At 35.6% G+C, this 12,167-nt stretch overlaps 1 protein-coding gene and 1 pseudogene across 1 annotated transcript; both read left to right on the top strand.

Moving 5' to 3' along the window:
• Nucleotides 1-1,325: 1,325 nt before the first annotated feature.
• Nucleotides 1,326-9,651, top strand: LOC115454344 (xanthine dehydrogenase-like; the record flags this gene model as incomplete). Its single annotated transcript, XM_037446271.1, is given in 13 exon segments — nt 1,326-1,409; nt 1,524-1,685; nt 1,687-1,812; nt 2,207-2,368; nt 2,834-2,962; nt 3,264-3,748; nt 5,416-5,599; nt 5,904-6,099; nt 6,809-7,063; nt 7,066-7,574; nt 7,779-7,971; nt 8,977-9,090; nt 9,557-9,651. Coding segments are annotated over 13 exon segments (2,670 nt in total), but the record flags the coding sequence as incomplete, so codon positions are not given.
• Nucleotides 9,652-10,761: 1,110 nt separating this feature from the next.
• Nucleotides 10,762-11,349, top strand: LOC115454345 (annotated as a pseudogene).
• Nucleotides 11,350-12,167: the final 818 nt, after the last annotated feature.

The following is a 12,167-nucleotide window of genomic DNA, read 5'->3' as shown; positions in this document are numbered from 1 at the left end:
AGAACAGTCTTTCGGGAGCAATGTCTGTCGATGCACAGGCTACAGACCTATACTAGAAGCGCTCAAGAAATTTGCAATAGATGCTCCGAAGGATAAAAATTACTGATATCTAATATTTGAATATATGTAATAGAACTGGACAGCATTGCTTCAAGGCAACCTGTAATGAAAATGAGTGGTGCATGATATCAGCTGATGATGTAAAACCTCCACACATTTTAAAGATTAAACTGAAGGATGGTAAAAACTGGTACAGAGTGTGTCAAGTAAATGATATTTTCAATATTCTCAATAAAATCGGTTATGAGTCCTACATGTTGGTGTCTGGAAAATACGCGCTAAAGGTATGTTATGTTATATCAATCGATGCCCTTTGCTTTTCTTCCAGCAATAAATGACAGCTTTTTGCGTTCATATGAATGGGATTCTCGAAGACTGGAACACCTTCACTTAACATTTCCTTTAAGGCCACCAGCGCATTGATATATTTTGTTCCGTTTTCAGGAGCATACCCAATACTCGCATATCCCCAACATCTGATAGACATCAGCGCTGTTGAAGAATTAAAAACTTATAAAATAGATCAAAACCTGATCATCGGAGCTGGACTGACTTTGACTGAATTGAGAGATAAATTTGATATTACTTCCAAAGAAAACTATTTCGGATATCTAAAAACATTAAGCAAGCATCTCAAATTAGTAGCACATATTCCCGTCAGAAATGTAAGTAAAATAAGTTTTGCGGTTTGTCATTACTTTTGAGATGTTAGGATTCAGTGGACTTTGAGGATTATAATGTTGTATAAATCATACTTGTTTTAGGGATCCGTACCTGAACGAATTCTTAGAGGATTACTTTTTGTCATTCCGTATGACTATAGTTTACCTGACAAGTCCCTTTTTCTTTGTATGCGTAGTGATATCAAGTAGCAATCTATATCAAATACTTTAGGCGTACGATCCCATTCATTCGTGGAACCGTTAAACTCTCAGAGCAATGCAATCAATATATATGAAGATATTTTCAGATTTCACAAGGAAATCATAACTTATAGGGCATTTTCTGTTAATTTTGTTTGATTTATTTTTTAGTTGGGATCAATTGGGGGTAATCTGATGATAAAGCACGCACATAACCAATTTTCCTCGGATTTGTTTCTTTTGTTTACAACTGCTGGCGCACAAATTGTTATATGTAAGTAGTAGTAAAAATTTCCTCTAATAAAGTATGTTCATTTATATTGTTTATGACAAAAAGCATTAAACTCAAAAATTCTAGTGACCTCGAAAGGGGTGAAGAACACTCTGAACCTGGAACAGTTTTAAAAAGAAGATATGAAAGGGAAGGTCATATTGTATGTGATGTTGCCGCCATTAAGTAGCGATTACCATATTGTCACTTATAAGGTACGTTGATCTACAGATCAGTGGATGAGTACATCGGCTGTAGCTCTGAGGTCCGTTTTCTGGTCAAATGTTTATTGAAAATATTACAATGTAATACCTGTCTTAAAATTTCAGGTGATGCCTCGCTCACAAAGCGCACACGCAATAGTAAACGCTGGATTTATGTACAAACTAGATGGAGGAGGTACAGTTAAGCAGTGCAGGATTGTCTACGGCGGATTGTCACCGGTTTTCATCAAAGCCTCATCAACTAAATCATATTTAATTGGAAAGAATTCTCTTTACCAATGAAACATTGCAAGGTGCTTTGAATGTTTTGGAACACGAGATAGTGGTGACGAATAGTCCACCAGAGCCCTCCGTGGAGTACAGAAAACAGCTGGCTTTAGGCTTGTTTTATAAAGTAAGTAATACCAAGTGGTGTTCAAATGTAATAAGGAAAAATATTATGAATGTCAAAATTATTTTTATTGTTAAAATAAACGATAAATAGAGTGTGCTAAGATATTTTAAAGACTCATTGTATTTAGCTGCTAAACCTACTTAAAAATCGGAGCAATAGTAACCAACCGGGTTAGTGAAAGGGTTCATCTCAATATGAAGAATTTTAATTGATACATCTAGAAAGGCTTTAAAAAACGAGACCAGTTGTTTTATTGGAGATCCAATTAAAATTTATTATTCCATAATAACAAAAAATCGAGCAACTTACCATTAAAGGGTAAAATGTGCTCGATGAACTCGGAGGCCTAGACTTTTAATTAATTACAACATATAAATATTTTTTTTATTTCTAGAGTGTTCTGTCTCTATGCCCAACAAACATACTCGGATCTCAGTACCGATCCGGGGCGACCAAGATTCACGAAACACGACCGGTGTCAGAATCTCGGCAAGTGTTTGACACTAATACTGATTTGTGGCCTCTAAACCAACCGATACCTAAGGTCGATGCATTGGTAAGTAGAAAACAACTGGCTTACCCTCAAAATATGGGACCTAAAATAGCTGTTTAAATGTAGATTTCTAAGACCTCTGCCTACTTGAGTTGGTATGTATACACTTAAGTAAAATTGTAGTAACTTTGCATAAAATAAATCTGATATTGGACTTTTTCACAATATTAAGTCCCAAACAAAGAGTGTCGTTTAATATTCATGTTGAATATTAAATATATTTGGGTGATTTCGATATTTATCCGAAGTCAATTGAAAGGGCACACAATAACTTCTTACGCTGAACTTCTAACATACTTATTAGATTAATATATTAATTTGTGTAATTTACATCCAGATCATATTATTTCCACATTCCCTTTGTATCAAGATTTTTTATCTTTATTATTCTTAGTAAAGATAAAAATATGTTGTTACAATTATTTTGAAATACCTTCTTTCTTTCTTTTTACATTACATTACAATTAGGTACAATGTGCTGGGGAAGCGAAGTATGTAGATGATATTCCAACCATAACCGATGAAGTACACGCAGCGTTAGTTCTCAGCACCGTCGCTGTAGGAGATATTGTGGACATAGATGCAAGTGCCGCTCTAGTAAGTGATCCAATACTGTGATAATAAAACCTTTATACTGCTTTATTACAGTGTCAGTTTTAACTTTAAAATCGGCTCATAAACGATCAGAAATTAAATATTATAATTGCATGGTGTGGATTATAATTATAATTAAAAAAAGGCAGGACCCTTTATACATGACTAAATTTATTTATATATATAATAATACAGACACGTGTCTCGTATAATAATGATAAGTAAGAGTGTCTTAACAAAAAAAAATACTTCTGTATCTTAAAAACTGCTGTAATAGAAATAAAGTTTTGAAACTCTTTTTTAGGAAATGCCAGGAGTAATTGCATTTTACTCTGCAAAAGATATACCTGGACAGAACACATTCACGCCAACTGGGTTTACATTGTATTTGGCTGATGAGGAAATATTTTGCAGCGGAAAAGTCAAATATTACAACCAACCAATTGGCATGATCGTTGCTGAAACCCCATCCATTGCAAAACGAGCTGCAAAACTAGTCCAGGCTACTTATAGGAATGTCAAAAAGCCAATTCTTGATATAAAAGATGCTAAAAAAGACTCTAAAAGAAACACTTCATATTTGTCCGTTCAAGCTGCAACCAAAGGGTCTGATATAAAGAAAGTGATCAAAGGAGAAAATGTAATTTACGCACAATACCATTACATGATGGAAACGCTGGCATGCGTAACGACACCGACAGAGGAAGGACTGGCTCTGTACCTGACAACGCATTGGATCGATGGCACTCAGATGGTTTTATCAAGAGCATTGAACTTAAAATGCAATAAGTAAGTTTGTTGATTAATATTCCTTTACTTTTCAAGTCATCAATGTAATATCTCAAAACAAATAGGGAAATACAACTTATAAGTAGCACTAAACTTCTTGCTTAAGGTTTTAATTATAACTGGCCACTCAATAATGTAGACGCGTTGTAGAAAAAATTAAGAAACAAAAGGGCATCAGCGTTTTGATGGTAAAGATTATCCTAACTTAGACTTATTTAACAATAACATCAATTCTTACAAACGACACATCCACTATATCCTCAAAGATTCATAACTCTTAACCTCGCATATTGTTCACTTGTACCTACCAATCTTGTTATTCCATTCACCTAAGGGTACTCAAACTGTGGTTTTATATATACTTGCTATAATTTAACTTTTACTTTCTAGAACACGTGTTTTGGGTTATAATTATAGTCCAGGAATTATTTTTTATGTCATAATATGATGCATTCATGATTATAACCTGTTTTGTGTTTAATAAACAAATAAATAAATTTCTTAATAAAATGGCCGACAGTCTATAAACTCTCAATAACAACAAGACGCTATATATCGCTTTGATGGAAGAAGGTCGTATCATGCATATTTAAGAAATGATGTAGGATTAGCCTCTTATATTATCCAAAAACTTTAGAAGCGATACCGTGAGTCGAGAGAATACTCACGAAGGCGTGGTCAAGGTCGAATGAGAAAACCTAAACATTTGCATGATCGCTACGTCGTCAAATGAGCTTTACGTAACCGCACTACAACGTCAAGAGAACTTCAAAGTATACTAAAGAAGGCTACAGGTATAAAAATTAGGCGGTTTTACTAGACGGTAGGAAATAGGTTAATAGTAGCAGATTTGTGATCACGCCGACTATTTCGGGCCGTGCGTCTATTATTCAATATAGACAAGCTCGCAGACAGTCCACGCAAAATCACGCTAATTGGCAACTTCGATAGTGGATGCCAGTGCTTTGTACTGACGAATCACGGTTCGCTCTATCATGTTGCGATGGTCGTCTCCGTGTTTACAAACGCCAAGAGCGATACAGTGCAGAGGTAATCCAGGAATATGACAAATTTCGATGTGGCTTTCTAATGGTTTAGTATCGGGCAGATCTTCTTTTAATGCCAGGCCACATGCTACAGCCATCACGTCAGATTACTTATGGCATCATGAAATTCGTGTAATGGAGAGGCCTTTCATGAGCCCTGACCTAAATCTGATTTAACACATTTGCGACTTGCCTGACAGACCTTTCTGGAAGCTTCCTATTACACTTCAAACACTGCAGCCGCTTTCTGAAGCCAGCTGACGAACCATTTTTTATCTACGATTAGTTTTTCGCTAACTATGTACTTTTTTTTAATATTGGATTAATTAACATAACAATTATTTGAAATCTAATTTTAGATAAACAATAGGAAATCTTGGTCCCCTAATTTTTTTGACCTATATTGGTCAGGATTGGCGGAAATATATTTAGAAATATAAGTTAAATGGCGAGTTGTGTATCTAGTTGACTTATATAAGGTTTGCTAACCCCGGTAATTGTACTTGATATCCAATGAGGTAAATAAATACCCTGAAGTCGTTGAATATGACAAATAATTGGAGGCCTTTGCTCAACAGTTTGCAAAGTATCAAGTTTTTTACCATGGTATTCCTTAATTAGGATAGATATTCACGTGCGGCGTCTAGGAGGATCATTTGGCTTCAAAATATCTCGAAGCATGCTCATTGCTGTTGCGAGCAGCTTAGCCACGTTGAAGCTGAACAAACCGTGTCGGCTAATACAACCTATGACTAGCAATATGAGGGCCCTAGGCAAGAGATTCCCATGCTCTACAGACTTCCAGGTAATAAAAGCTAATTTCGTGTGTTTAAAATAATTCGAATAGGTGGGAATAGCCTAGATGACACTATCAGCATACAAAACCCGACCAAAAGTAATAGTTCATATTTCCGTTTGCTGTTTTTATCGTTTCGAGTTTTTACTTGTTTCTTGAAACATTGGTAACATACCAAGATTCAATCGGCATTATTTATTTACTATGTATGCATAAATAACACCTTGAATTATATAATTATAACGCGTACCATTAAGTGACCAACAGGTAGCTAGTAAAACAGCTCTAAAGAAAATAACAAACCATGTTTTAGGTTGCAGTGAATAACGATGGAGTTATCCAATACATGGACTACTTCCTCTATGAAGACAATGGGCATATAATCAACGAGAAACTTTCGCTACTTGGTGCCGAATCGTATAACAACTGCTACGACAGCTCAAAATGGAATGTCGATTGTTACGACACCATCACCGATACTGCGAAAACCACATGGTGCAGAGCACCAGGTAATAACAAATTATTTATTTTATTCAACAGAGTATTTTGAATTAGTGCTGATTTGGTGAGAAAATTAAAAATTCATTTATTTGAGTGCTAGAGTTAACTTCTATTAGAAACTAGGGTTGATCTTAACAAGAACAAATCTATTAGTCATAATTAGCCTTTGTATGCTGTTAAACCCAAATTATTTATAATACTACCAATCTTCTTACTACGTGAATAGGAGTAACTAGTATACTCATCCATCCGCTCATTTAACGTACTATATATATGCTAAGAAACTAGACTGGAATGTTCAATAATTGTTACCTTACTAATTTTAAAAGTTTGTCAAACTGTCTGGTTTGTTAGAACTAAATGCAAATAGCTGAACGGATTTAAGCGAAATTTGACACACGGATAGAACATGTTCTAAATAAACACATGCGCTAAATTTATTCCGGTTAATTACTGAGACTTCTGTAGCGGGAAAGGTGCGAGCAACACCTAGTTTATGTATATTATAGAATTTTACTACATTTTAAGATATAACATCTATATACGTTAAGCAAGTGCAAAGCAAATGAGGGTAAGTTAATTGATGAAATTAATTATTGATATTATCATCCTATGTTTCGAAGCAACATTCAATACAAATAAAATATTATGATTATAATTAGGAAGGAAGACTATTAATAATATGTTCATTTATATTTGATATATTATTGCCAACAGGTACACTAGAAAATATTGCAATGATCGAACAGGTCATGGAACAAATTTCTTACGAGATGAACTTAGATCCGCTGGAAGTTAGATTAGCAAACTTGGATACAGTCAACTACGGTGACTTAAAAGAAATGGCTACAACTCTGACTACAACTGCCGACTACAGTCAGCGAAAATTGGCCGTCAAAGAATTCAATTCTCAAAACAGATGGAAGAAACGTGGTCTAGGAATAACTATGATGAGATGGACTCCTTTGGATACCCATATTTTGACGTCACTGTTTCAGTTTTCCACGAGGATGGAAGTGTGGTAATCATTCATGGTGGTATAGATATGGGCCAAGGTCTGAATACTAAAGCTGTGCAAATTTGCGCTTACATACTCAAAATTCCTATAGAAAAAATACAAATAAAAGCAACCAATTCTAACTTCACGCCAAACAACCTTATATCTGGCGCTAGTATCACTTCTCAAAATATTGGGATTGGTGTAACAAAGTGTTGTGAAGAACTGTTACTGAGATTGGCTCCAGTCAAAACTACGTTGGTCAATCCGACCTGGGAAGAACTAATAGCAACCGCATTTGCACAGAATATAGAATTACAAGTTCACACATTCGTTAATATAGCCGATGCTATTCAGTATAATATATTCGGTGTGGCTATAGCAGAAACTGAAGTGGACGTGTTGACGGGAGAGATGGAGATTCGCAGAGTAGACATACTGCAGGACGTGGGACAGAGCGTTAGTCCTGAGATTGATATCGGCCAAGTAAGTACAGCATAACACTACCACATTTATATTATTTTAGAAGGATATTATAATTATCAAACATTTACTGAGCTTCTTCTATTTGAACTTTAACCACACCGATATACTGGTTAGATTCTCCTCACCTTTTCAAATACTGTTCTTAAAGGCAAATGCGGTTATTGCGTAAGCCTGGCAGAACATTTTGTTTCCGGTGTTTTGCAGGTGGAAGGTGCTTTCATGATGGGCTTGGGATACTGGACCTGTGAGAATTTAGTTTATGACAAAAACTCAGGGGAGTTGCTGACAGATCGCTCCTGGCACTATGCGGTGCCATTAGCAAGAGATATCCCGCAGGACTTCAGGGTGTCTTTTCTGAAGAATTCCTACAGTAACAAAAATATCCTTGGATCTAAAGGTAAAAAAATAATATTAATAATAATTTCTCATGGCACTTGGCTTCAGCCCATGCCCCGAATACCTCCAAATAGGAGAGAATAATATATATAAATAAATAATAATATTAGCTCTGTATTATATACTGTCCCACTATTGGGCACGGGCCGACTCTACTACTGAGGGGATTAGGCCTTAGTCCACCACGCTGGCCTAGTGCGGATTAGTAGACACACACCCTCGAAATTCCTATAGACAACTTCTCAAATATGTACAAAATAATATTATTTGCCATATTAGGTGCTTTTAAAATAATATCAGACGCCTTAAAGAACTAGATTCTACGAGTTAACATTTTAATCATTACCAACATTAACGACATAATGTATGTTGTAATACTGAAACATATTAACACTAATTAGTGCATATCGTGGCTGTTCTTTGATCTGTAGAAGAAATAAGAGCAGAAACATAATATATCATCGGTAAATTATTATGTCTAAGAAATTGATTAAGTGAAAATATCTGAATTGTAAGATACTAATGTTATAGAAATGCTGTCTATTATTTGAAAGGCCTAAAATGATAATTTACTTCTCATGCTGTGCGAGTAAATAGCGAGGGTGCAATGTGTAATTAATAAGATGTTGAGGTTCGGTAACTTATTTAATGTCTTTCACAAATTAATGTTTGTAAATGTTCGTCACTTTTAATGTTAATGTTTAATGTTAAATGAATGTTAGGTTAATCTTAAGATACCGAGGACTGAACCCAAATGTCTCGGTAATCGGCTGTTTTACAACCATTACGCTATTGCAAAAATACAATTTTTACGTAAATGCGCCGCATCCGTTTATGCTTACTAAGGTGTTCGGTCATATTACTCGAACACATGCAATGCCACAATATAACTCATTTTCTGTAGTGATGCTTATTGATTCATTAGCTGACAATGAAAAACAGAAAAAATATGGCTATGTTTGAACTAATTACGTTAAACATTTATGATATAGACGCAATATTACAGGTACTGGGGAGCCGTCTATATGTTTGGCGGTAGTGCTGCCCTTCTCTATCAGGGCAGCAATCGCAGCGGCGCGAGAAGACTCCGGGATACTTACCACTAACTGGTTTCATATTGGTCTGGTTTAATTTTTTAAAGCTATATATAACTACCTAATAGTTTTATTCAGTCAAGGTTAACCCGTGTGTTTATACGCATGAGACCTAGGCTGGAAAGCACGACGCCTTTGTTAAATCGTTATCGTTAGTTGAAACAATAAAATATATGGGAATGACTTATGAACAGAATATATCGTCATTTCCATATATTTTATGTTTATATATCGTAACCGATTGAAGAGTGGCGTTTCTTCTACAGCCCTTGGTCTTTTATCATCTTCGGACGGATGAGTTGTATGTTATCATATTATTCCATTTATACATGTTGCAGAAAATAAAACTTTGTCCGCTTGTCACTTTGTTCTCAACCCTCATTTGAGTTCTAAGAAAAATTACATCGTATTAGTTTTTTTTTGGCATGAAGAATTTGCATTTATGTTTTTAAGCCAGAGTTATAATGAATTATATTAATATTTCTATTTCAGAGGGTCCATACACGGTGGAGAAAATATGTTTAGCGAGCAAGAGCAAGATTGAAGATTTTAAACTTTACTGAAATAAAAAAATATTGTGTGATCTATTTTGAATTTTATTTCTTACTTGTAGTCAGTTGCCTGGTCGTCAAAATTCGACCACAATTTTTAAAAAATATTATTTGAGTATTTTTAATTTCTTCTGTTAAGTCAGCTGTCATTCTATTTAACTTTGTAGTAAGAATGTATGCCATGCATATATTACTACTTAATTCAGGGCCTGTTATAGCTTCTGAAAGGCAAAGGATATGCAGTCTGCCGTTACTATAGTCCGGCTAACTATTTCGTCTCGATTCTCTTGCAGCCCATTGCAATGATCAGTACTTCCAGAAATATGCCTGAATCCCCTACTAAACTTGTATGTAGAGGGACTCGGGTATGCCGCAATGAACTGGTGCGCTTGACGGCGGGTCGCAAATCAGTGCGTTGATATTATTTGGTTTCATAAAAAAATCTTCATACACCCTAGTCGCTAATGCGTAATAAGTCTTATAAAGAGTAAACCTATTTCTTTGCCTAATAAAATGGCATTGTAATAGATAGTTTTAAATGTAATATTCATTAATAGCGTGATGGTATCATAAACTACAGACTACAGAAAGCCGTCGCCAATTACCAATTTTAAGAGGAAATATCGAAACACGATGTATCGTTTTGTATGTTACTGTTTTAATTTATAAAATATAAAATAAAATCTCAGAGGCAAATTTGTAGTGCGTTAGAATCCGGTACAATTACTTTGCTGAGGTCGCGGATTCGATCCACGGTCATGTGATATTGTATTATTTTTGCTCAGCTCAAAGTCTTGAACTATGCCCCATAAATGGCAATAGGTTTGTCTGGTATTAAATGAGCCCCAAAAAAGCTGCCGAAACATCTCTGCGTAAAAAGGGCAAAAGGCACGATCTTATGACATACGGCTATGTAAATAACAAATAGCATGAACGTATGCTGTGTTTACCGATATTACAATAAATATAATTTCATAATAATAGATGAATAACACAAAGAACGATGGAACAAATTAAAAAAGCACATAGGATTCATTTCACGAATATTTGTTAATTCAGCGAGGTTAATTTTTTTACGTATTTTCCAATTATTTGCAATGCTGTGTTTGGTCGTCAGTCAAACTACATCTGTCTTACTATGCAGTCATGGACCGCATTTGTTTCAAAGTAAATAGTCTGGAGAGGTCAGGTAAGATAATTATGTTTAAAAAATACTAGGCGATGCTAAGAGCTAGGTCTAACCGTCTTACTCTAGACAGTGTAACTAGAGTTCCTAAGTATCATGTGTTGCGTCTCATTTATCACCTATAGTAATAATTATTAAACACGAATGCTTTAGTGGGATGTGAGGTGAGCTCGGACCTGACGCTGGTGGACTACCTGCGGAACTGGCTGGAGCTCCGCGGCACCAAGTACATGTGTCGCGAGGGCGGCTGCGGCGCCTGCATCGTCGCCGCCTCCAAGTGCCCCGGCGCTCCTGTACAAGCTGTCAACTCGGTATACTTTTGTTAAAATTACTATGAGAGTAATGCATCAGATTAAAAGTGAAAAAATACTTAATATAAATATGATAATATGCTTACCCAAAAGTTTATAATTATGCAGGATTCTATATAGTTAGTTATTGTCAACAGGAAGAAAGGCTACCACGAGTGGCAAAAGACTTTAGCTTATAGCAATGGGAGCCAGTGTAGGTACTGCAGCCCCGCTTGGCTAATGGCTAAGTACAGGTAATTATTTGTACCTTATAATAACCAATTAAAACTTAGCAACTCATAATTTTCTTACAAAAATTGTAGCCTCTTCCAAAAAAAGAAAGACATGACAATGTTGGAAATAGAACAGTCTTTCGGTAGCAATATCTGTCGATGCACAGGCTACAGACCTATACTAGAAGCGTTCAAGAAATGTGCAATAGATGCTCCGGAGGATAAAAAAATTACTGATATCGAAGATTTGCAAATATGTAAGAAAATGGGACAGAATTGCCAAAGCCACCTGCGATGAAGATGAGAGGTGCATGATATCAGGTGATAACGTAAAAGATCCGTATATTTTGAAGATTACACCAACATCATGACAGCACTACACTTACATAAGGTGCAGTGGGACCACTTTGCCGTTCGAATATAGAAATAAAAAAACATTGTATGGCATTGCACTGTTCTTGTCAACCTGTAACACACTGCTAATTCACACTACCTTCCCCTTTGGTAATAAAGAGGCCATTCACGTCATGTACCCTATAAAGTAATTGAAGGAATTCCACTTGTGACGCCAATTTGGGATTGATTGATCCCATTAAGACTGCCGTAAGGGTAACGTGTTTAACGCCCCTTAATTTATGTTGAATTTGCAATTTCCCTTCTAATCACTAGGACTTGATGTTCTTTGAAAGTATTTGGAGTGGGCAAAGTTAAATTACATTGATATCTTAGATTTAAATGCATGTTCGATACAGAAATAAAACTACTTTAATTACTTCAAATTTTAGTTTTGGAGCATTTCGGAGACCTCTTCGAAACCATGGAGGATGTCTTCGAAACTCTGGG

The sequence above is a fragment of the Manduca sexta genome, unplaced genomic scaffold (genome assembly GCF_014839805.1).
Source record: "Manduca sexta isolate Smith_Timp_Sample1 unplaced genomic scaffold, JHU_Msex_v1.0 HiC_scaffold_28, whole genome shotgun sequence".
In the NCBI taxonomy this organism is placed as follows: Eukaryota; Metazoa; Arthropoda; class Insecta; order Lepidoptera; family Sphingidae; genus Manduca; species Manduca sexta.
Note: the sequence above shows the minus strand (reverse complement) of the source record. Positions and strands in the feature narration are given on the sequence as shown.